This window comes from Pelophylax lessonae, assembly GCF_965119305.1.
Source record: "Pelophylax lessonae genome assembly, chromosome: 6".
Lineage (NCBI taxonomy): Eukaryota > Metazoa > Chordata > Amphibia > Anura > Ranidae > Pelophylax > Pelophylax lessonae.
In genome coordinates, this window is record NC_138773.1 from 327563180 (window position 1) to 327590213 (window position 27034).

Sequence of the window (27034 nt, forward strand, 5' to 3'; positions counted from 1 at the left end):
GCTCCTGGGGGGACCAGATATAGTTATAGCGCCCCCATCCCCTCATGCTCGCACGCAGAAGTGCACGCATATGTTCATTGCGCTCACATTTGTAAACGACGTTCAAACCACACATGTGAGGTATCGTTGCGAACGTTAGAGTGATAGCAATAATTCTAGTACAAGACCTTCTCTGTAACTTTAAACTGGTAACCTGTAAAAATGTTTAAATCATCCCCTATAGAGATTTTTAAGTACTGAGATTTTAAACCATTCCACGAGTGTGCGCAATTTTAAAGCATGACACATTGGGTATCTATTTACTCGGCATAACATCATGTTTTACATTATACAAAATTATTGAGCTATTTTTACTGTTTTTTTTTCAAGAAAATGTGAAAAATTGCTGCATAAATTCTGTGTGACATAAAAAGTTGCAATGAACACCATTTTATTCTCTAGGGTCTCTGCTAAAAAATATATATATAATGTTTGGAAGGTTCTGAGTAATTTTCTAGCAAAAAAACTATAATTTTTACATGTAGGAGAGCAGTGCCAAAATAGGCCCGGTATGGAAGTGGTTAAAGAAAAGGTTCAGAGATGAAAATAAAATCCTACAAAGCAGAAATACATTTTTATTGCTATACCGCAACAACTTTATCATCCTCCATGTATTACAGGAAGTGGGGGGGCCCCTGGAGTCCCCGGTATCCAGGGCCCACGAGGAGAGAAAGGAAGCAAAGGAGACAGCGGGAATATCGGGCCTTCAGGTAAGGAGTTTCGGGAAGGAGGAGCTCTATACTTGCCCCTTATTGGATGTAGGGTCGTCCACAAGTTTTTGATCAACTTCAATCCCTGCAATTCCGCCCCCCCCCCCCCAAACCTTGAGCTGTGTGAAGGAACATCTTGCACCACACTCAACTGACCTTGTTCTGTAATGTTGAAGACATTTCATAGCTTCTACAAACCAATTCTTCAGCTCTAATGAGTTTCTGAAAGATCTCCGAGTATTTATATCCACACAGCAAGCCTCAACACCTTGACCTGCCCTTCATTAGTAACTGGATGATGGTGCTACCTTTGGATATAAATGTTGGGGTTGAATGTGACCAACTATTACTAGATATGCCATGACCTGGAGAACTTTTACAGACCAGGACAGTTCAGGTCACACTTTAGGATAATTATATATAATTTTATATATATATATATACATATATATATTGTGAGGGATTAGCTCGGTGGCGGGTGTGGATGACCCCTTGGGGGGTTCGTTACACAGGGAGATAGCCGAGAAGTGGTTGCAAACAACAGTGTAAGGTTTTATTCTTGCAATTTTCTTCACACAAGTGCAAGCATCAAAAACAGCATACTTCAAAATAAACATTAAATAAAATAAACCCTTGCCACTGTGGGCGGCTACCTTCTCACACACAGGAACCTACCTAAGGAGTCTGTCCCCAACCTACTGTTGGGCAGACTTTGCTGATCCTACAGCAGACCATAAATAGTCCATGTATTTTCTCTTCAAATTGAAAACATCCATTGGTTTTTCTCTTCACATAGAAAATGTTCATTGACCTCTTCACATAGAAAACATTCCTTTGTTTTTCTCTTCACATAGAAAACATTCCTTTGTTTTTCTCTTCACATAGAAAACAATCCATGAGCTCACCTTGAGAAGTCTTCAGTCTTTTTACCCTCCTCAGCACACATCGCTTCAGGAGGTATTCCTCTCCCATGCTCACACAGCTTCAGGAGGCACCCATCTGACTGTCCTCCTCTACTCACACAGCGTCAGGAGGCAGCCATCAATAGACTTCCTCTGGACAAATTATAGAGGCCTTAATTTCCTCATTCTGAATAGCGGAAGGTTTTTCAACTTCCTACACCTTCCTGCTGGCTACCTTTGCAGCCGACACCCTATAGTAATTGGTGAATTGTCTAAACCAAGCAGAAGTGTATCTCCCATCTGTGACAACACTCACAGATTTACCTGACTTCCTGTCACAATATATATATATATATATATATATATATATATATATATACATATATATATATATATATATATATATATATATATATATATATATATATATATATATAATTTATTTATTTATTTTTTTTATTTTTTTTTTTTTTAGTTGAGTCCAATGATGTTTGAAATTTAGAGTCACATGGCTAAATTAAAGAAAGTTAATCTTCAACATTACAGAACAAGTCCATATGAAATTGACCAAGTACTACTAAACACAGACCTTCTTTGCTTTTTCCCAACATAAATATGTTGGTGTTAAAGCTTTGTGAAATGTCTCTTGCCAACCTGGTGGAGGATTCATAATGGTATGGGAAACCTTGTTGTGAGGAGCATTGGAGCCCATGATTGCTCCAATGTTCATGACACTTATTAGAACTGAAGAAATGTCTTGGAAAACCTACGAAACATCTTCAACACTATAGAACAAGCCCAGATAAATGTGACCAACTACTTCTAGATATGGAACCTTCTTGGCTTTTTACCAACATAAACCTGTTGGTGTTAAAGCTTTGTAAAATGGCTTTTTCCAACATGGTGAAGGATTCATAATAGTATGGGAAACCTTGTTGTGAGGAGCATTGGAGCCCATGATTGCTCTACATGGCCAACATTTACAATATATCCAGAAGTAGTACTAACACTTTGATCCAGTTGCCAGTGAAAGGCAGTTTGGGGTGTTGGGGCTCCCTGTGTGGATATACATGTTGGGGGGTGTTCATGACACTTATTAGAACTAAAGAAATGTCTTAGAAAACCTACAAAACATCTTCAACATTACAGAACAAGCCTAGATGAATGTAACCAACTACTACTAGGCATGGACCTTCTTGGCTTTTTCCCAACATAAATATTTTGGTGTTAAAGCTTTGTGAAGTGGCTCTTGCCAACATAGTGGAGGATCCATAATAGTATGGGAAACCTTGTTGTGAGGAGCATTGGAGCCCATGATTGCTCTACATGGCCAACATTTACAGTGTATCCAGAAGTAACACTAACACCTTGATCCAGTTGCCAGTGAAATGCAGATGGGGTGTTGTGGCTCCTCGTGTAGATATAAATGTTGGGGGTGTTCATGACACTCATTAGAACTGAAGAAATGTCTTAAAAAACCTACGAAAACATCTTCAACATTACAGAACAAGCCCAGATGAATGTGACCAACAACTACTAGACATGGACCTTCTTGGCTTTTCCCCAACATAAATATGTTGGTGTTAAAGCTTTGTGAAATGGCTCTTGCCAACCTGGTGGAGGATTCATAATGGTATGGGAAACCTTGTTGTGAGGAGCATTGGAGCCCATGATTGCTCCACAAGGCCAACATTTACAGTGTATCCAGAAGTAACACTAACACTTTGATCCAGTTTCCAGTGAAAGGCAGTTTGGGGTGTCAGGGCTCCCTGTGTGAATATAAATGTTGGGGGGTGTTCATGGCACTCATTAGAACTGAAGAAATGTCTTGGAAAACTTACGAAACATGGTCAACATTACAGAACAAGCCCAGATAAATGTGACCAACTACTTCTAGATATGGAACCTTCTTGGCTTTTCACCAACATAAACCTGTTGGTGTTAAAGCTTTGTAAAATGGCTTTTTCCAACATGGTGAAGGATTCATAATAGTATGGGAAACCTTGTTGTGAGGAGCATTGGAGCCCATGATTGCTCTACATGGCCAACATTTACAATATATCCAGAAGTAGTACTAACACTTTGATCCAGTTGCCAGTGAAAGGCAGTTTGGGGTGTTGGGGCTCCCTGTGTGGATATACATGTTGAGGGTTGTTCATGACACTTATTAGAACTAAAGAAATGTCTTAGAAAACCTACAAAACATCTTCAACATTACAGAACAAGCCTAGATGAATGTAACCAACTACTACTAGGCATGGACCTTCTTGGCTTTTTCCCAACATAAATATTTTGGTGTTAAAGCTTTGTGAAGTGGCTCTTGCCAACATAGTGGAGGATCCATAATAGTATGGGAAACCTTGTTGTGAGGAGCATTGGAGCCCATGATTGCTCTACATGGCCAACATTTACAGTGTATCCAGAAGTAACACTAACACCTTGATCCAGTTGCCAGTGAAATGCAGATGGGGTGTTGTGGCTCCTCGTGTAGATATAAATGTTGGGGGTGTTCATGACACTCATTAGAACTGAAGAAATGTCTTAAAAAACCTACGAAAACATCTTCAACATTACAGAACAAGCCCAGATGAATGTGACCAACAACTACTAGACATGGACCTTCTTGGCTTTTCCCCAACATAAATATGTTGGTGTTAAAGCTTTGTGAAATGGCTCTTGCCAACCTGGTGGAGGATTCATAATGGTATGGGAAACCTTGTTGTGAGGAGCATTGGAGCCCATGATTGCTCCACAAGGCCAACATTTACAGTGTATCCAGAAGTAACACTAACACTTTGATCCAGTTTCCAGTGAAAGGCAGTTTGGGGTGTCAGGGCTCCCTGTGTGAATATAAATGTTGGGGGGTGTTCATGGCACTCATTAGAACTGAAGAAATGTCTTGGAAAACTTACGAAACATGGTCAACATTACAGAACAAGCCCAGATAAATGTGACCAACTACTTCTAGATATGGAACCTTCTTGGCTTTTCACCAACATAAACCTGTTGGTGTTAAAGCTTTGTAAAATGGCTTTTTCCAACATGGTGAAGGATTCATAATAGTATGGGAAACCTTGTTGTGAGGAGCATTGGAGCCCATGATTGCTCTACATGGCCAACATTTACAATATATCCAGAAGTAGTACTAACACTTTGATCCAGTTGCCAGTGAAAGGCAGTTTGGGGTGTTGGGGCTCCCTGTGTGGATATACATGTTGGGGGGTGTTCATGACACTTATTAGAACTAAAGAAATGTCTTAGAAAACCTACAAAACATCTTCAACATTACAGAACAAGCCTAGATGAATGTAACCAACTACTACTAGGCATGGACCTTCTTGGCTTTTTCCCAACATAAATATTTTGGTGTTAAAGCTTTGTGAAGTGGCTCTTGCCAACATAGTGGAGGATCCATAATAGTATGGGAAACCTTGTTGTGAGGAGCATTGGAGCCCATGATTGCTCTACATGGCCAACATTTACAGTGTATCCAGAAGTAACACTAACACCTTGATCCAGTTGCCAGTGAAATGCAGATGGGGTGTTGTGGCTCCTCGTGTAGATATAAATGTTGGGGGTGTTCATGACACTCATTAGAACTGAAGAAATGTCTTAAAAAACCTACGAAAACATCTTCAACATTACAGAACAAGCCCAGATGAATGTGACCAACAACTACTAGACATGGACCTTCTTGGCTTTTCCCCAACATAAATATGTTGGTGTTAAAGCTTTGTGAAATGGCTCTTGCCAACCTGGTGGAGGATTCATAATGGTATGGGAAACCTTGTTGTGAGGAGCATTGGAGCCCATGATTGCTCCACAAGGCCAACATTTACAGTGTATCCAGAAGTAACACTAACACTTTGATCCAGTTTCCAGTGAAAGGCAGTTTGGGGTGTCAGGGCTCCCTGTGTGAATATAAATGTTGGGGGGTGTTCATGGCACTCATTAGAACTGAAGAAATGTCTTGGAAAACTTACGAAACATGGTCAACATTACAGAACAAGCCCAGATAAATGTGACCAACTACTTCTAGATATGGAACCTTCTTGGCTTTTCACCAACATAAACCTGTTGGTGTTAAAGCTTTGTAAAATGGCTTTTTCCAACATGGTGAAGGATTCATAATAGTATGGGAAACCTTGTTGTGAGGAGCATTGGAGCCCATGATTGCTCTACATGGCCAACATTTACAATATATCCAGAAGTAGTACTAACACTTTGATCCAGTTGCCAGTGAAAGGCAGTTTGGGGTGTTGGGGCTCCCTGTGTGGATATACATGTTGAGGGTTGTTCATGACACTTATTAGAACTAAAGAAATGTCTTAGAAAACCTACGAAACATCTTCAACATTACAGAACAAGCCCAGATTAATGTGACCAACTAATGCTAGACACTGACCTTCTTGGGTTTTCCCAACATAAATCTGTTCAGATATTGGATAAAAGGGTCTAATCATCCATAAATATAATTTCGTTTTGCTCTGGGATTCAGGTCTATTCATCTTTGTATGTTGGCCTTGGATACAAATTGTGTCCAAACTGCAGCTTGGTGAAGCTCATCATATATAGAAGCTATGCAGGTGCTGGGTCAGTCCCATGCATGGAAAGCAAAGATAATATAAGGACGCAACCATAAACACAATGCAGAGCTACAGCACAAAGTGCGATGTAAGGTGACATTTACCTGCTTTTACTCCAACACAGGTGTCCCAGGAGCAGCCGGAGCCAGTGGACAGAAGGGCCAAAAAGGAGACACAGGTACACTATATTTTATATATAACCATATGGAATGCCAGAGTTTACCCAACTTGGAGTATATCTAAAACCAAAACTTGGTTCACATTCTAGATGAAGTATACGATAGTTATAATCCTTTTCAGATTTTTGCCATCCATGTTCCACTGGGAAGATTCACTTCCTGTCCTGGAATCACACCAAGACACGAGTAGCTATATCTCCAAAGAAAGGGGAAACCCCCCTTAATCACTGGAAAATGTGTCTCCCATTCGGGATTTCCTCTCTATTCCTGTGGCAATGGTCACCAGGATCAGAAGTGAAGGTAAATCTCCCCACGAGGACACAGAAAGGAACAGAAATTTGGCAGCGGGTCTATTCCTTCTTCACTCATTCCAAAACCAAAGCAAAGGTTTGGCTTTAAAACTGAACTTACAGTGGGTACGGAAAGTATTCAGACCCCCTTAAATTTTTCACTCTTTGTTATATTGCAGCCATTTGCTAAAATCATTTAAGTTCATTCTTCTTCCTCATGAATGTACACATAGCACCCCATACTGACAGAAAAACACAGAATTGTTGACATTGTTGCAGATTTATTAAAAAAGAAAAACTGAAATATCACATGGTCCTAAGTATTCAGACCCTTTGCTCAGTATTTAGTAGAAGCCCCCTTTTGATCTAATACAGCCAGGAGTCTTTTTGGGAAAGATGCAACAAGTCTTTCACACCTGGATTTGGGGATCCTCTGCCATTCCCCCTTGCAGATCCTCTCCAGTTCTGTCAGGTTGGATGGTAAACGTTGGTGGACAGCCATTTTTAGGTCTCTCCAGAGATGCTCAATTGGGTTTAAGTCAGGGCTCTGGCTGGGCCATTCAAGAACAGTCACGGAGTTGTTGTGAAGCCACTCCTTCGTTATTTTAGCTGTGTGCTTAGGGTCATTGTCTTGTTGGAAGGTAAACCTTCGGCCCAGTCTGAGGTCCAGAGCACTCTGGAGAAGGTTTTTGTCCAGGATATCCCTGTACTTGGCCGCATTCATCTTTCCCTCGATTGCAACCAGTCGTCCTGTCCCTGCAGCTGAAAAACACCCCCACAGCATGATGCTGCCACCACCATGCTTCACTGTTGGGACTGTATTGGACAGGTGATGAGCAGTGCCTGGTTTTCTCCACACATACCGCTTAGAATTAAGGCCAAAAAGTTCTATTTTGGTCTCATCAGACCAGAGAATCTTATTTCTCACCATCTTGGAGTCCTTCAGGTGTTTTTTAGCAAACTCCATGCGGGCTTTCATGTGTCTTACACTGAGGAGAGGCTTCCGTCGGGCCACTCTGCCATAAAGCCCCGACTGGTGGAGGGCTGCAGTGATGGTTGACTTTCTCCCATCTCCTGACTGCATCTCTGGAGCTCAGTCACAGTGATCTTTGGGTTCTTCTTTACCTCTCTCACCAAGGCTCTTCTCCCCCGATAGCTCAGTTTGGCCGGACGGCCAGCTCTAGGAAGGGTTCTGGTCGTCCCAAACGTCTTCCATTTGAGGATTATGGAGGCCACTGTGCACTTAGGAACCTTAAGTGCAGCAGAAATCTTTTTGTAACCTTGGCCAGATCTGTGCCTTGCCACAATTCTGTCTCTGAGCTCTTCAGGCAGTTCCTTTGACCTCATGATTCTCATTTGCTCTGACATGCATTGTGATCTGGAAGGTCTTATATAGACAGGTGTGTGGCTTTCCTAATCAAGTCCAATCAGTATAATCAAACACAGCTGGACTCAAATGAAGGTGTAGAACCATCTCAAGGATGATCAGAAGAAATGGAAAGCACCTGAGTTAAATATATGAGTGTCACAGCAAAGGGTCTGAATACTTAGGACCATGTGATATTTCAGTTTTTCTTTTTTAATAAATCTGCAACAATGTCAACAATTCTGTGTTTTTCTGTCAGTATGGGGTGCTATGTGTACATTCATGAGGAAGAAGAATGAACTTAAATGATTTTAGCAAATGGCTGCAATATAACAAAGAGAGAAAAATTTAAGGGGGTCTGAATACTTTCCGTACCCACTGTAATACTATTTATACATATAAGCAGTGTAAGTCCCTGAATGTGACCAATTATCAGCCTCTAGCAGTCCCTATACAGCAGGGCTGGTGTTTGAAATAAAGAAGCAGCACAAGGAACTAATCGGTTGATGTGTTGACAAAAAAGGATGCTGATAGGAGGAGAGAGATGAGTGACAGAGAGATGATGTCATCACTGTGCTGCTTCTCCTTTTCCTGTCTAGTCACAGGCTGGAGGGGCGGGTCCAGGAAGAACTGGGCTCAAGGGAAGTGGGTTGAATGATGCTGGCCATCAGAGGCATCTGGTGGCATTAAAAAGTACTGTAGGGAAAATCTCTGGATCGAAGATGAATATTGCTGCAAAATTTGGTTTTATTATTTTATCTCTTAATATGATATTTGATTTTATCTTGTTATTATTTTTTTTTATTTTTTTTTGGCTGAAGTTCTCCTTTAAATGTAACATACATTGTATTCTTATGAGATATGCATTACACAGATAATGCATCGATTGTGTTGCCTACTCATTTAGTAATTTGCAGTGCGTTTTTATTATTATAAATATTATTATAATTAATATTTTTTCACTTTATTATTGATATATATATATATATATATATATATATATATATATATATATATATATAATAAAATATATATAAATAATAAAATTATTACTATTACAATTTATTTTTTATTATTATTATTACTTCCTTAAATTATTTACGTATTGTGTGTGTGTGTATATATATATATATATATATTAGTTATTATTGTTAAAAATAATAATAATAAAAATAATAAATACAAAAATATTATTATTATTTCAATTTCTCATTTTAATTATAATTGTTTTTATTTTTTTTGTTTTTTAAGTATTTATTTTATTTTTTTTTAAATGTTGTTAATATTCCAATGTATTTATTTAAATTATATTTATTAATATTATTATTATTATTATATTAATAATAATATTATTATATTTATTATTATTATTATATGTATTAATAATTTTATATTTATTATAATTTTTGTATTTTACTATTTTTTTTTTATTTTTTTAATCTTTACTTTTTATTGTATATAATAAGAAGGCACACAAACAGGTAATGGTTCACATTGTAAACGATAAAGATAGTATTATTTCATCCTATAAAGTACATAGTAATTGAGGACATGTAATTTGGTATAGACAATAGCCAAGCCATGGTTACAAGTTGGAATATGATGACCATACAAAAAATTATGAAGGCATAATGATGAAAATATAATAAGGAGATAGTCGGTTCCGACTCTTGATTTATTGGCTGAGCCATTGAGACTGTCTCTAACCCTTTCTGTGCACGTCTCCCATACCTTGTTGAACTTTGCGCATGAAAGTAAATTAATTGCTAGATACTTTTTATTTTTTTATTTTATTTATTCATTTTTTCTATTATTATTATCATCTGAAATATTTTGCCATAAACATTTCTTGGACCATGTGACGCTGTGTGATTGTATTCCATCTCTGGGATCAGGCCGGAGATTCTTTCTATTATCTGCAATGTAATCCCTGGGAGAAAAGTTCTGTAATTTTCTCTCCAATTTCTCTTCCAGGAACGAAGGGAGAGGCGGGGCAGAAAGGTGACCTCGGACCGGCAGGTGAGTCCGCACGCTCTGTATGAGTCCATCTGATTGGTGGCTCAAATTTCTGTCCTGAAATTCCACCAGAAAGGAGGAATCCTAAGGTGTATGTCAAGCCAAAAACGTTTTTCCTAGTCTCGGATGGAATGGGGGAGGATTAGATCTCCTGTCGGGTTTTTACTATTTATCCAATTAGAGAGATTTATCTTTTTTTTTTTTTTTAAATATATATTTAACATTTTAGGCAGTAAAAATAAAAAAAATAAAATAAAATAAATGTAACAGGAGTCATCATTCGCAGTTCAGGTGAATACTAGTAAAGACGATGAGTTATATCAGCTCTATAAACATATGGAGGTTCTCCAATGTCCCGGACAGTCAGTCCCTGTGGACATACAGTATTTTACAAAAGTAAGTACACCCCTCACATTTTTGTAAATATTTTATTCTATCTTTTCATGTGACAACACTGAAGAAATGACACTTTGCTACAATGTAAAGTAGTGAGTGTACAGCTTGTATAACAGTGCCATGTTGAACTAAGGCTGGCCATACACTATACAATTTTCTTGTGCAACTTTCCTTTAGATTTACCAAAACCATGTAATATAGGGTCAAACCTACAAACTTTCAATTTGTATGCAATCAGGCAGGCCTTTGCACTACATAGTTTAAGGTAAATCTAAAGGAAATTGAATAAGAAAATTGTATAGTGTATGGCCAGCCTAACACCAAATTTAACACACTTGCTCCCCATTCACACCTGAGACCTTGTAACACTAACGAGTCACATGACACCGGGGAGGGAAAATGGCTAATTGGGCCCAATTTGTACATTGTCACTTAGGGGTGTACTCACTTTTGTTGCCAGCAGTTTAGACATTAATGGCTGTGTGTTGAGTTATTTTGAGGGGACAGCAAATTTACACTGTTATACAAGCTGTACACTCACTACTTTACATTGTAGCAAAGTGTCATTTCTTCAGTGTTGTCACATGAAAAGATAGAATAAAATATTTACAAAAATGTGAGGGGCGCACTTACTTTTGTGAGATACTGTAACCCCTCACCCCACAGGAAGAGGATAAGAGGACCTTACTAACATTGAGAGCAATCTTTAACAGACATAAGACTCACGGAATAAACAGAAAACTGATGACCTCAAACTATCATGAAATTAAACTATTGTTCACACAGGAAGAACATGCTGTGCACACCTTTAGCTGGTTCATTAGCTGGTTAAATATAGCAACAGAAAGCTTGTCACCTGCGGGATTTTGGTTTCCCTGTTGTTTAAGCCCACGTTCACATAGGTCCAATTTGACATGTCAAATCGCATATCAAATCGGAGGCAATTGCCGGAAATGGCAAGGTCCGAAACGGTGTGAAACCGACTTTGCTGCGCTGCACCGATTCCCCAAAGAAGTTTCTGTACTACTTTTGGCGATTTGGGGGGGGGGGGGCAATTTCCATAGATATCTGTGCAGGAACCCGCACAGATGTCTGTCAAATCGCCCCCAAAGTCATAATGAAAATAATGGTTTAAAATTGTGCGAGTTCAGCTGAACTCACACAATTTCAAACCCGCCCTAAGTGTGAACCTACACTAAATGTGGGGTCAGCCAGGGCCAGCAAGGCAATGTCCAAGCTGGAAGAAACTAAGGATGTTCCAGAGATGTGGTCTCTCCAGAGTGCCCAGGTGAAGTTGAATCTTTCTCAGGGTACCCCTGCAGGTGGCAAGCCATTCCTCTGCCTCCATGATCTCCCTCACCTTCTCTATCCACTCCATTTCGCTTGGAATGCATGAGCTTTTCCAGTGGACTGGTATAAGGCTCTTAGTTGCATTGAGGAGATGAGGGAGAGCAGTTGGTTTTATAGCGAGATATAGGCATGGGGGGATGTGGAGTAGGAAGTGTATCGTGAATCAGGGAGATCCACAAAAAGATCTGAAAAGTGTTTACTAACCATTGACCAAAAAGGTTCAGTAAAGGACAGTCCCACCATATGAAGGAACGTTCTTCTCTGTCCACCTTCCCTCCAGCACAGATCAGAGGCCGAGGGGTAGATTTTAGTCAGGGTCGTAGGCACACTGTACCACCTTGACAACAGCTTATAGTTGTTCTCCTGTGTCTTGGACTCCACTGAACTAGAGTGTGTCAGGCGATATAAATGATGCAGTTGTTCGTTAGTGAACTTAAATAAAAATTAAGAAACATTTTATCTGTTTATCCCACTCTTATGTCTTCCCATCAGCAGAGCAGAAGTCCCTCTAAGGCAGGGATCCTCAAACTACGGCCCTCCGGCTGTTGCAGAACTACACCTCCCATGAGGCATTGTAAAACTCTGATATTCACAGACATGACAATGCATGATGGGAATTGTAGTTCCTGAACAACTGGAGGGCCATAGTTTGAAGACCCTTGCTCTAAGGGCTGGTTCCAACTAGAATGCGTATGTTTTTGTGCGTTCTTGCACGTTCCATTTTTGACAGCTTATTTGTTTCAATGGGCTACCAAACGCATGGGAATGCGCAAAATGTTTGGCAGGTGCAACTTTTAAAAATCGAGGTGCACCAAACCTCATGGGTTTGGTGGGTGCAAACGCCTTGTACTGTGTTAGATGTTTTTGGGGTGCCATTAGCAATTGCTGGCAACAGCGCACTTCAGAAAAGAGCATTCCTGTGTGGGAAATGCGCATGGAATTGCGCCTTTCCACCACACCATTCTGGTGTGAACGGGTCCTTATGGAGCCCCTGAAAGATGTAGGAACCCAAAAGGGGTTCTGATCCCCCCATTCTATTTTAAACTAAGAGAAAAAGTTTTGGCTGGACATAGACAAGTCGGAATTTGATGCTTTTCAGAGCGAGACCCGAGAGTGAGATTTTAGTTTTGTTTTTGGTTGTGATCAGTTGGTGTCCTCATCCATTGCAACCTCATCATCCAATGACTTTCACTCTGCAGGGCCCAATGGAGTTCCAGGAAGCAAGGGAAGCAGCGGACCACCTGGTCCTCCAGGGCCAAAGGGGCAGCCTGGGGAGAAGGGTGCTGGACTTTCAGGTAAGACTTAATGCCAGGAACCAGGGCAGTTGGACCAGAACTTCAACTTGAGCAACCAGATAGAGTGTAAAGAAAATCTGGTATGTTCTAGTATGGGAAGACCAGGGCGGGCACATGTTCGTGTGCATATTCTGGCGCGTGGCTCTGTGCTTAGGGTGACCGCCGGACATAGATTTGCACATCTCACAGCATGCCGGCCTCACGTGTGCACTGTCATTAGCTTCAAACAGCCTATATAGATCAGAACGTTGCATTCAGTGCTGAGTGGTCTTCAACTAGTTCCTAATGATCTCTGACCTGACCTGCTGATCTGCTTTCCTGTGTATTACTTTGCTTGCCTTGTGAATTGTTACATTATAACAATTCTAGAGAACGCTAGAGGGATGTAACCAATTTTTGCATGCATTTGCTAATTCCTTCTAACGTTCTCTAAAACTGTTACATTGCATGTGTTACGAAGATGTATGTATTTCCTATGTTCCTCAGCTCCATCTAGTGGCCATAATGTGTCAATTTGCTACTGCCTATGAAAGAACATTTGCTCAGAAGAGAACATAGAAGAACCAGAACATTCAGGGGTATGAGGGATGATTACGGCTACACAGGTTGAACTGGATAGACTATTGTCTTTATTCAACCTCAACTACTATGTAACTACTATGTAACTTTATTTTGCACAGAACAAATGTACATGCAGATTCATTGGACGAATGGCTATGCAATTTAAAAAAAAAAAAAAGACCCCTAAGTTCCAGGCGCAGGAAATAGAAAAGGCTCCAAAAGTCTCATCTATGTACAGAGGAGAGGATATCGCCCCCTGCTGGTGAGGATTATAACCCTCCCTTTTTTTTTCCCTAGATATTGTGCGGATTATTGGAGGGAATAGAGGTCGAGTGGAAATTAAACGCAACAACGAGTGGGGAACGATCTGTGACGATGAATGGGATAATAATGATGGAAAAGTCATCTGTAGGATGCTGGGCTACTCCCGGGTCGTGGCAACCTTCACCGCCGCTGGAGGTAATTAGGGATCGTTGTCACCTTTAGTTCTCCTGGGCTTTTCCTGCTAGTCATTCCCTTCCTGATGCCAATGATGAGGAGGTGGTGAGAGGCGATCTACAAATCGCCCTGTACAGCCGTGGCCAAAAGTTTTGAGAATGACACAAATATTAACCACTTCAGCCCAGGAAGGTTTTACCCCCTTTAATGACCAGGCCATTTTTTGCAATCCAGCCCTGCGTTATTTTAACGGAAAATTGCACGGTCGTGCGACGCTGTTCCCAAATACAATCGATGTCCTTTTTTCCCCCATAAATAGAGCTTTCTTTTGGTGGTATTTGATCACCTCTGCGGTTTTTAGATTTTGCGCTATAAACAAAAAAAGAGCGACAATTTTGGAAAAAACGCCATATTTTTTTACTTTCTGCTATAAAACATTCCCAATAAAAATGTTTTAAAAATTAAATTTTTTAATCAGTTTAGGCCAATTTGTATTCTGCTACATATTTTTGGTAAAAAAAAAAAAAAATCACAAAAAGTGCATTTTAATTGGTTTCACGCACAAGTTACAGCGTTTACAAACTATGGGATAGATTTTTGGACTTTTTATTTATTTATTTATTTTTTAGTAATGGCGGCGATCAGCGATTTTTAGCGGGACTACGACATTGCGGCGGACAGATTGGACCCCTAACTGACATTTTTGGGGGGACCAGTGACACCAATACAGTAATCAGTGCTAAATAATATGCACTGTTAGGGAAGGGGTTAATACTGAGGGTGATCAAAGGGGTTAAATGTATGCCTAATGTGCTTGCTGACTGTTGGGGGGGGGGGGGGGGGGTTGGTTCTGTGACAGGCACAGAGAGATCGGGGGTTGTAGCTTAGCTGAAACTGCTGATCTCTCCCTGCTTGTCTGACAGAAGAGCCGCCTGCTTTGTTTACATAATCAGGCGGGTCTTCTCTCGGTTTCCTGGACGATCGCTGGAGGAGCGGCGGCGATTGCCCCCGGAAACCGAGAGAAGACCCGTCTGCTTATGTAAACAAAGCAGGCTAAACGCAGCGGGAGTGCGGCATGCGCACCGCCGAAACCACATGCACTCAGTCACGTAGTACTACGTGACTGGACGCAGCCAAGCCGCCCTGCCGCAGTAAAAAGGCGTCGGGCGGTCGGCAAGTGGTTAATTTTTACAAAGTCTGCTGCCTCTGTGTTTTTAGATCTTTTTGTCAGATGTTCCTATGGGATACTGAAATATAATTACAAGCATTTCATAAGAGTCAAAGATTTTTATTGACAATGATGGGAAGTTTATGCAATATTTGCAGCGCTGACCCTTATTAAGTTTATGCAATATTTGCAGCGCTGACCCTTATTTTTCCTGACCTCTACAATTCTCCTTGGCATGGTGCCACTCAACTTCTGGGCCATATCCTGATTTTAGCACTGATTACTGTAGTAATGTCCCTGGTCCCCCCAAAAGTGTCAGTTAGGGGTCAGATCTGTCCGCCCCAATGTTGCAGTCCTGCTAAAAATCGCAGATCGCCGCCATTATTAGCAACAAAAAAAGTCAATAAATAAAAATTACATAAATCTTTCCCCTAGTTTATAGACGCGATAACCTTTGCACAAACCAATCAAATAATATAATCAATATACACTGATTGGGATTTTTTTCTTAAGAAAAATATGTATCAGAATACAAATTTGCCTAAATTGAAGAAAATATTTGATTTTTAATTTTTTTTTATTGGGAATGTTTTATAGCAGAAAGTAAAAATTATTATTTGTTTTTCCTTTCAAAATTGTCGCTTTTTTTTGATTATAGTACAAAATCTAAAAGCCGCAGAGGTGATCACATACCACCAAAAGAAAGCTCTATTTGTGGGGGGAAAAAAGGACGTACATTTTTTTGGGGTACAGCGTCGCACAACCGTGCAATTGTTAGTTAAAGCAACGCAGTGCCGAATCTCAAAAAATGGCCTGGTCATTAAGGGGGTAAAACCTTCCGGGGCTGAACTGGTTAAGGGGGTAAAACCTTCCGGGGCCGAAGTGGTAAAGGGGGTAAAACCTTCCAGGGCTAAAGTGGTAAAGGGGGTAAAACCTTCTGGGGCTAAAGTGGTTAAGGGGGTAAAACCTTCTGGGGCTAAAGTGGTTAAGGGGGTAAAACCTTCCGGGGCTGAAGTGGTTAAGGGGGGTAAAACCTTCTGTGGCTAAAGTGGTTAAGGGGGTAAAACCTTCTGGGGCTAAAGTGGTTAAGGGGGTAAAACCTTCTGGGGCTAAAGTGGTTAAGGGGGTAAAACCTTCTAGGGCTGAAGTGGTTTAAGGGGGTAAAACCTTCCGAGGGCTAAAGTTGTTAACGGGGTAAAACCTTCTGGGGCTAAAGTGGTTAAGGAGGTAAAACCTGCTAGGGCTAAAGTGGTTAATGGGGTAAAACCTTCCAGAGCTGAAGTGATTAAGAGGGTAAAACCTTCCAGTCCTTAAGTGGTTAAGGTTTGGGGAGTTTCCTGGCCATGGACCCAAAATTTTGATGTTTTGTTCCCCAAGCCACTTAGTTATTACTTTTGCCTTATGGCAAAGTGCTCCATCATGCTGGAAAAGGCATTGCTCCTCACCAAATTGTTCTTGGATGGCTGGGAGAAGTTGCTCTCGGAGGATGTTTTTGTACCATTCTTTATTCATGGCAAATTGTAATGCCCCCGCCCTTGGCTTAGAAGCCACCCCCACACATGAATAGTCTCAGGATGCATGACACAGGACTAATGGTAGCACTCCCCTTTTCTTCTCCGGACAAGGTTTTTTCCGGATTCCCTGAACCATCGGAAAGGAGATTCATAAGAGAAAATGACTTTCCCCCAGTCCTCAGCAATCCAATCCCTGGACCTTTTGCAGAATATCATTCTTCTGTTCTGGATGTTTTTCCTGGAGAGAAGTGGCTTCTTTGCTGCTCTTCTTGACACCAGGTCATCCCTCAAAGGCTTGACTCACCTTCTCATTATCCAAGAGTGCCCAATTCAGCTTCCAGGTACCCCTCCCTCTAGGTGGTGTATCGGGGCTATTCAGAGTCACAGACAGAATACAGTGATCGGAAAACTCCACGCCTGACACACTGGTGCCGAGAAGGCGGAGTTCCCCTTTAAAAAAAACCCTATCTATTCTATTCTGACTACTACCTCGCTGAAAAGTGAATCCCGTGTCGTCTGGGCAGCAGTGAATGTGCACATCAACCAGACCTGCCTCCCTAGCTATTTTGTTAAAAAAAAAAGCCGTCACAGTCCAGCCTGGCTCCGATACCTTTCCTGTCCTTAGTCCTAGTGATGGTGTTGAAATCACCACCAGAGACAACTTGCTGGGCTGTAAAAAGAAAAGGCTTGACCTTCATGAAGAGGCATTTCCTGCCCCACTTTGTCTGGTGTCCATAGATGTTAATCAGGCGCAGGTCCTGCCCCCCCTCCATGGAGACGTCTAAGACCATGCATCTCCCCATTTCTACCTCAATAATCCGCCGACAGGTTACCATGCCGGGAAAAAGTACCGCAACTCCAGTGTAAGGCTGGGCAGCAGAGACCAGAAGGAGGGCCCATGCCTCCACTCCCTCTTTGCCAGATGAATATCGGCCAAACTAGACTACCGGGTCTCCTACAAAAAGAAAATATCAGCATCAAACCTGCTGAGCAAAAATAAGGCCATGTTAGGAGCACTTACTGATTTTTTACTGGCGACATTAATGATCGCCACTTTTAAAGGAGTGGGAACTGCCATCAGGATGATTGGGGTACACGTTTCTTAGCCTTCTTACCCCCTTCCCTACTTGGAGACCCTGCACGCTTTAGTGTCCTCCATGATTCCTCCTCCATTGAAATGACAGACTCATCCCCCGAAGAACCTTCATCCTCCACCTCAAAAAACACCTCAAACTTATTGGACACCTCCACCCTCCCAGGTTCAGGTACAGGCACATCCTTCTTCTTCTTCCCAGAGTTTCTTTTTGCCTCCAACCACACCATATCTTCATGAGACAACTCTGACTGTAAAGCCCCTCCCCCTCCATTCCACCATCACCCACAACATCATCCAACCCACTCACTCCACTCACCACAATAGTCCCCCCACCCTTCACCCCAGCACCCCCACCATCATTCACTCCATCTCCTCAGACACCGAGGAGGGGGGGGGGGGGGGTCGGTGCAACCTTGCACACTGGTCCAGCTCCCTCCACAGCCCCTACTACTACTGGGGAGACTGACACAGGAGGAACAGACACAACATCCACTGACACCGACTCAGGGGGCATGACACAAGCGGATGACACATCATTGGATGGACCATCAGACACTGATTGCACTGAGACAATAGGGACAGAGACATTGGGGACCCCTGACACAGCCCCCCTCTCCTCTGCCTCCTCCATGTCCAGGCGAAAAAACTCTTCCACTATAGCAGACTGATTATGCAAGGCCTCAGGGCACTGGCTGTACGCATGCCCAAACTCATCACAAAGATTGCATTTGATCTTATTGCAATCCTTAGCCAAATGCCCCAGGCCCTGACACAGAGAGCATTTCATCTCTGGACACGAGGAGGCAAAATGACCCCGAGAATTGCACTTATTAGAGAGCTTGGGCTGGCCAGGGTAAAACACAACAATCCTATCCTTGCCAATGAAGGCTGAGGAGGGAAGATGCTGGACCTGATTCCCATACACATGCAACCTTGTCTGCACCGACCACCCACCTGTCCATATGCCCCTCTCATCCACAATCTTCTTCAGAGGGGTCAGAAGCTCCCCAAATCTCCTTAGCCAGACAGACAAATCAGCAGAGGGAATGGATTCATTCCTGACCAGGATGGTGACATTCTTCACAAGAGGTTGGCATGAGACAAGTTTTGGGATGAGTCCCTCCCACTCCGGCAGACCCCTATACACATGCTCATACTTCTCCCAAAAAACATTGAGCGTCTGGGGGCGAACAAAGGAGAGATCATACTCATAGGAGCCTACCGGACTGATCAGAGCAAAGATGTCATCCTCCTTAAAACCCATTGCCAAAATCTTGTCCACAACCAACCTTCTGATAGGGGGGGCACCCCCACCTTCCCACCTAAGCAGCACTACATTCCTGCGCCTGAAAGACAGGGGTGCAGCTGGCAGACCTGCAGCAGACCTCCCTCCTGAGCCGCCAGCCTGATGTGACCCCCTCATCCTAGCCAGAGCCCCAGCATAAGTTTTGTTAGCAGGATTAGACACCCCAGATCTTAAAGCTGCACCATTGGCTGCAGGAATATCAGAACCCCCGCTCTGCAAATCACCACCAGAGGCAGCAGCAGGTGTCACTCCATCCACCAACACACATACATTCCCCTTTCCAGCATTACAAACAGCTTTATCATTCACATTCATTTTCCCATCCATAGCACTACTGCTCCCAGCAGACCCACTCACACCAGATGCTGCTGTCTTCACCTCCTCCTCTCCTATCATACTCCTTTTGGGTAAAAGCCTTCTACTCCTTCTTACTATTCCCTGGGTTTCAGAAACACATTTCTCAGTGCAGCTGCCATTTCCTTTCCCACCATTATCTGCTATACCAGCACCAACCACCGGGGACTGTGCAGAGACAATGGTAGATCCCTTTCCCTTCCCCCCAGCAGAGTTCACAGTCACAATTTTCTTATTATCAAAGTTCAGATTCAAAGACTTCTTAGTATCAGCAGAGCTCAGTCCTGCAGGCATACCAGCCATCTTGTCTGCAGGGCTTTGCACAAACACAGCAGGGATTCCCTCCATGCTGCTCTGCATGCTGGAGGAGTTCCTGCTGTCAGTTTTAGCAAAAAAAGACTTTTCAATAAGTTTTACCTTTGCAGGTCCAGGCACAGAGTCATTGCCATTGTCCTCATCAGCAGAGTCCTCTGAAAAACGAAAGGTTCTTCCACTCAAGGGAGACTCAATCTCCTGAATAAAGTTTAGCTGTCCTCCACCATTTTCCTCTACCTCCTGTGCTGTTCCTCCAGCTTGCTTGGGAGGGAGGCAGAGGCCGCCATTTCCTCCGGTGAAGCAGATCCTGAGTTGGATGGGGTATCAGGGGCAGCATCCCAGACCCCCTCCTCAATCTCCACCCCTACTGCCACCGCCGATGCTGAAACTTTTCCACGACTGGCGTTATCCCTCATTTTCCGGAATCGCTCCTCATTCTGAAAGTTTTCTTTAACCACTTAAGCCCCGGAGGATTTGGCTGCTAAACGACCAGAGGGTATTTTGCGATTCGGCACTGCGTGACTTTAACGGACAATTGCGCGGTCGTGCGACGCTGTACCTAAACGAATTTGGCGTCCTTTTTTTTCCCACAAACAGAGCTTTCTTTTGGCGGTATTTGATCACCTGTGCGATTTTTTGATCACGCGCTATAAACAAAAAAAGAGCGTAAATTTTGCAAAAATAGCAATATTTTTCCCTTTTTTTTATATGAAATTCCCCCCAAAAAAAATATAAAAATCAAAATTTTTTTAAATTTTCGGCCAATTTGTTTTATGCTACCTATGTTTGGTAACAAAAATCGCAAAAAGCGTATTTTGATTGGTTTGCGCAAAAGTTATTGCGTTTACTAACAAAGGGAAAGATTTTTGTCATTTTTGTTGTTTTTTTTTTTTAACGCGTAATGGCGGCGATCTGCGATTTTTTTTGCGGGACTGCGACATTGCGGCGGACAGATCGGACCCTTGACTGACATTTTTGACACTTTTGGGGTTACCAGTGACATTTCTACAGTAATCAGTGCTATATATATGCACTGTTACTGTAAAAATACACTGGTAGTGAAGGGGTTAACTTTATTTGAGAGGGAGGGGCTGTGTGTGTCCCTAGGGGCGTGATTCTAACTGTGATTGGCTGTGGCTTCAACTGTATGCAGAGTGATCAACGGATCTACATAGTAGATCCATATGATCAGCTCTCATATAGAGGGGAGAATGACAGGAAGCTTGTTTACACAAGCTGCCTGACTTTCTCCCTCTCCCCCGCCGATCACAGAGTGGCCGGCGGACATCGGGTCCGCCGGTCACACGCGCGGGGGGGTCCGTGACCACTCGGGAGCGGGAGCGCGCCTCCGGGGGCGCGCGCTCGCTCCCTAGACCCTCACAAGCTAGTGACGTAGACCTACGTCACTTTGCCTGTGAGGGGCTGACCGCCGACGTAGATAGTCGTGCGGCGGTCGGCAAGTGGTTAAAAGCTCCACTCTTTTCTTTTAAAGACTTTACCAGACTCTGCTGCTTCTTGATGGCGTCCTCAAAAACGTTTAACTCTGGGTTCAAACTTTGCCACTTGCTGCTCCATGCTTTATCATGCATGGCCTTCTTCTTTCTATAATCAGCTTTTCTTCCTCCTTTGCAATTCTCAGCAGACAATCAGCAACCCACCCTCTGAAAGTGGGGGTAGATTCCCCTTTTTTAGGGCCATAGCCGAGGTCTTCAGGTGAAGATGAAGCATGAGAATGCAAGTTGGATCCCTCAGGGGGACCATCGCCAGGGTCATCCCCAGAATCTCCCATCTTCACTGGGGCCAGGTAACACACCTGACCCCCTGGTGTCTGGAGAGGGAGAGCTGCAGCACACACAACCACTCTGGTGCAGAGACTGATGTGACTGTGGGGGAGGGGACATTAGAGTGTAAGCTCCTCTGGTACAGAGACTTATGTGACTGTGGGGGAGGGGCCATTAGAGTGTAAGCTCCTCTGGTACAGAGACTGATGTGACTGTGGGGGAGGGGCCATTAGAGTGTAAGCTCCTCTGGTACAGAGACTGATGTGATTGGGGGGAGGGGATATTAGAGTGTAAGCTCCTCGGGTACAGAGACTGATGTGACGGTGGGGGAGGGGATATTAGAGTGTAAGCTCCTCTGGTACAGAGACTGATGTGACTGTGGGGGAGGGGACATTAGAGTGTAAGCTCCTCTGGTACAGAGACTGATGTGACTGGGGGGAGGGGATATTAGAGTGTAAGCTCCTCTGGTACAGAGACTGATGTGACTGGCTCAGTGTTCTCTGTACAGCACTGCGGTATATGTCAGAGCTATATAAATGTATACTAATAATAATAGTGTGTGACTGGGGGGGGGGCATTAGAGTGTAAGCTCCTCTGGTACAGAGACTGAGGTGACTGTGGGGGGAGGGGACATTAGAGTGTAAGCTCCTCTGGTACAGAGACTGATGTGACTGTGGGGGAGGGGACATTAGAGTGTAAGCTCCTCTGGTACAGAGACTGAAGTGACTGTGGGGGGAGGGGACATTAGAGTGTAAGCTCCTCTGGTACAGAGACTGAAGTGACTGTGGGGGGAGGGGACATTAGAGTGTAAGCTCCTCTGGTACAGAGACTGATGTGACTGTGTGGGATGAGACATTAGAGTGTAAGCTCCTCTGGTACAGAGACTGATGTGACTGTGGGGGAGGGGACATTAGAGTGTAAGCTCCTCTGGTACAGAGACTGATGTGTTTGGCTCAGTGATCTCTGTACAGCTATATTAAATAATAGAACATGTATCTGTGTGATACGTTGTTACACATAGCGATTGTTGATTTCCTGAATGATACTTTTGTTTCTCTATGTGATACATTGTTTCTCTGAATTCTGGGAGTTTGTGGTTCTCTAGTTCATGTTTTGGGGTTTCTCTCTCCGCAGGCACTGGTAAAATTTTGCTGGATGACGTGAAGTGTACCGGAAATGAATTGAGTATTCTGGATTGCCCGAAATCTGACTGGGAGAAACACAATTGTAGCCACAGCGAGGACGCTGGCGTGGAGTGTGCATAGTTTGCCATCGGGGGGGAGGGGTGGGGGGCAATCTGATTTCTTACAGGACATGAGCAGCCAATCAGATTATCACATTGTCATCATTACTAGAGAATCTGCAAAGCATACTTACAGTGCATGTCAAGCCAACAGCTGTTCTTTCTAGGATAGAATGGAGGGGAGAAGGCTCAGAAATCCTTTCCGGGAAATTCTTTTGATTTAATTTTGTTTATTTATTTTTTAATTCAATTCAATTTTGTTTTCGAATTTGACCGAATTTGGAAAATTCGTATCATCATTTAAATTTTTTATTCAAGTGCGGCAGCCAAATTTTTCACATCTAAAAATTGCAATTCGTTTCCATTTATTATTTGTTTCCAAATTCGAATCCAAATTGATTTGAATTCGAATTTTGTTATTTCGGACTAATTTTGTTTCATTATTTTCGGAGGATTGGTTTACATTTGTTACTATTGTGATTTGGAGTTTGGATACATTTGACTTTCATGCGACTCACGCAGTTGGGCCAAAGCAGTGCAGGATTTGAAGTCGCACAATTATGAACGGTACTCAATGGAAATCATGGAGTACGACTTGTCATACGACTTTGCAGTCACAAGTCGCACAAGTGTGAAATGGGCCTAAAAGCGGAAAAAAAAAGGATGGAAATATGTTTTGTATCTGTTTATAAAATATCTTCTTTTTCCTCATAATGCCAAGTTTGATATTTGCCATCCAAGGAAGAAAAAGGAAAAATCTGTATCGTGTTTATTTGTTATTCCTGAGAGTATAAAATAAACAAATAGAAACAAACGGCTCAACGTTTTTCTTTTTATATCATGATGTAATATAAAAAAAATAATAACCACGTTAACCCTTCCACAGCCCGGGTCTGGGATTCAGCAGGTCAGCGACACGATTAGGTATAAAAAGAGTCAGAGGGGCCGATTTACTAAAACTCGAGAGTGAAAAAATCTGGTGCCGCTGCGCATGCTAGCCAATCAGCTTCTAACATCAGCTTGTTCAAATAAGCTTTAACCACTTTAGCAATGGAGGATTTGGCTGCTCAAAGACCAGGCCCTATTTTGCGATTCAGCACTGCATTGCTTTAATGGACAATTACGCGGTCATGCGACGCTGTACCCAAACTAAATTGACATCCTTTTTCTCCCACAAACAGAGATTTCTCTTGGTGGTATTTGATCACCTCTGCGATCTTTTATTTTATGCGCTATAAACCAAAAAGTGCGACAATTTTGAAAAAATTACAATATTTTTCACATTCTTTTATATGAAATTCTCAAAAAAAAAAAGTAAAAATCAAAAATTTTTTAACATTTTAGGCCAATTTGTTTTTCTGCTACATATTTTTGGTAAAAAAAAATCGCAATAAGCGTATTTTCATTGGTTTGTGCAAAAGTTATTGTGTTTCCTAACTACGGTAAAGATTTATGTCATTTTTATTGTTTTTTTTTTTTTTTTTACTAGTAATGGCGGCGATCTGCGATTTTTTTTTTTTTTTTGCGGGATTGCGGCAGACAGATCAGACCCCTAACTGACATTCTTGACACTTTTGGGGGTACCAGTGACATTACTACAGTAATCAGTGCTAAAAATATGCACTGTTACTGTAAAAATTACACTGGCAGTGAAGGGGTTAACATTACTGGTGATCAGTGGGTTAAATGTGTCCCTAGGGGTGTGATTCTAACTGTCAGGGGGCGTGGCTTGTGAAGTAATCGCAGAGACATGCGATCCTATATAGCAGGATCACATAGCCTCTGTGATCTCTTCAGGGAGAATGACAGACAGTTGTGTTTATATCAGCCGTCCGTCCTTCTCTGTCAGCTGCGGGAGAGTGGCCGGTCACACGCGCTGGCTCCCCAGCTAACGAGCAGAGGCAGCAGCGCGCTAGAGTCTCCTGAGCGAGCGACGTAGTATAACGTCGCTTTGCCCAGGAGCGGCTGCCTGCCACAGTAAATCTGCGGTGGGCGGGGTTATGTGGTTAAAGAAAAAAAGTAATTAAATGTTGGAAGCTGATTGGTTTCTCTGCAGAGCTGAACCAGATTTTGCAGTCTCCGGTTTTAGTAAATCAACCCCAATGGGTCTCAGAAATAAAGGTGGGCAATCTGTGAAAATCTGAAGAATATCGAAAAATTACAGACTGATTCCTCAACGTAAAATTGCAAAGACTTTAAAGGGTAACTCCACTTTCATGAGCAAAAAAAAAAAAATAGCAAATAAAGAAAAAACAATGTAGCCTAACTGCGACCCAAATCATATTGCAATTGGATGTTATTAAAAATGACCTTTCCTTTTCAATCTGCAGCTGTTGTAATTTTCTGTAAAATGCAATATGGCCGCCTGGAGCTGTTCTGTACACAGAATGTACACTGACCACACCCCCAGAAACATCATTTCCTGCTTGTGTGATTGGCTCACCAATTTTCCCAGAAGTCTGCACTAAGATACAAGTCAGATTTCTGGCATCCCCTGCAACATTTTTGGTGAGATCCTCCCAATAGGAACACGTCTAAAGGGATGCAGGCCCTGCAGATTTCCTCATCAGTGCTCTGCAGCTGCTACAGCTGATTGATAATTATGAAACCACTCCCATTAGACCCACTCAGCACAGAGGAACAAACAATGATTTCTTCAGAATAACAAAAGGAAGGAATCTGCAACAAAGTTTGTTACAATCCCTGCAATGTACAGAGATCACCCAGAGGGAAAAGTTTCTTCTCAACAAAAGTGGAGTTACACTTTAAATATAAAAGATAATATAATTTATTGTCATTGTCAGGGCCAGCCCGTCCATTAGGCGTGCAGGGGCGCCGCCCCCCCCTAGCCATGCGTCCAGCCCCCTAATCTACATGCAGGGCGCCGGATGCATGGATTCCAATGGGGGATTTTTTTTTTTTTTTGAAGCACGTGATTAGAGACAGAGGCTCTAATAGGCTTAAAAAAAAGGGTGGGCTTGGGGAACAGAGCACTGCGCCCCGAGCCCACCCATTGTGTGACAATAGCAAATGAATATTCGCTATTGTCACATGGATTCTCCTCCTGGCCAATCAGGAAGCGGGTCCTTAGACCCATTTCCCTTTTGGCCAAAAGGAGCAGCCATCCTATTGGCGAAGGAGGAGGAGGGAGGAGACGCAGGGGAAGCCCGACTAACGAAGGGGGACACGGGGGGGGGGGTATGTTGTGCGGTGTGGACTGGAGCTGGTGTGGTCCATGGTCAGATCCATTTGCCGCCCCCGACCCATGGAGCACCACCCGCCACTGGTCATTGTATAACATACAACTAAAGTTATCAGGATACTGTTTACAACAGCAATAAAACATTTCTCAACACAACCTCACATACAGTCCATACTCCTAGCACATGCCCACATATCTGTTTTTTTATTTTTATTTATTTTTTTATATCTTTTTATTTGTATATCAAGTGTACAATACACAACGCAAAAACAGACAGAAGTCTCAGTTGCCCACACAGAGGTTCAAAAAAACAGCATGATACATTTCAGCAGTTTGGTGGCCGTGTTGAGACTAGACATGGCTCATGTCCTAGATGCCACCCTCCCATGTGTAACAGTGATACGACTAATACCGTGTTTCCCCAAAAATAAGACCTACCCTGAAAATAAGACCTACTGTTCTTTTCTGAGAGGGCTGCAATATAAGCCCTACCCCAAAAATAAGCCCTACCTAAAATCCTGTTTGTAAAATCCTAGAATCCACTCTATTACTGTTTTATATAATGTCCATCATGTGATCCTGTAATATAATAGTGTGAAATACCTTCGGTACAGCGCCGCTCGGCGCTCAGCTAATCTCCCGCTTTGCTCTCTTCTCTTCTCCCAGCTTTCAGCGGGGGATCTCAGCCCCTCCCCTCTGCAGTGTTCAGAGCGGGTAATGGATGCGCCGAGTATTATATTATAATTATGTGAAATACCTTCAATACAGCGCCGCTCGGCGCTTCCATGGCCCTAAGCTGTCAGCGGGGGAGAGGAGAAGGAGAGCAGCGGGAGATTAGGTGAACACAGAGCGGCGCTGTACCGAAGGTATTTCACACAATTAGATTACAGAAACACACACTGGACATTATATAAAACAGTAATAGAG

The 27034-nt window shown here is 42.6% G+C and overlaps 1 protein-coding gene across 1 annotated transcript in view; it reads left to right on the forward strand.

Moving 5' to 3' along the window:
• Nucleotides 1-22932, forward strand: part of LOC309558758 (uncharacterized protein) — a 117314-nt gene extending 94382 nt beyond the window's left edge. The window contains exons 10-15 of the mRNA XM_082261806.1: nucleotides 605-749; nucleotides 6362-6415; nucleotides 10047-10091; nucleotides 13034-13129; nucleotides 13988-14149; nucleotides 22797-22932. Coding sequence (XP_082117932.1) covers nucleotides 605-749; nucleotides 6362-6415; nucleotides 10047-10091; nucleotides 13034-13129; nucleotides 13988-14149; nucleotides 22797-22927 — 633 coding nt within the window. The 3' untranslated portion in view covers nucleotides 22928-22932. The remainder of the gene's footprint in view (nucleotides 1-604; nucleotides 750-6361; nucleotides 6416-10046; nucleotides 10092-13033; nucleotides 13130-13987; nucleotides 14150-22796) is intronic.
• The last annotated feature ends 4102 nt before the right edge of the window (nucleotides 22933-27034 follow it).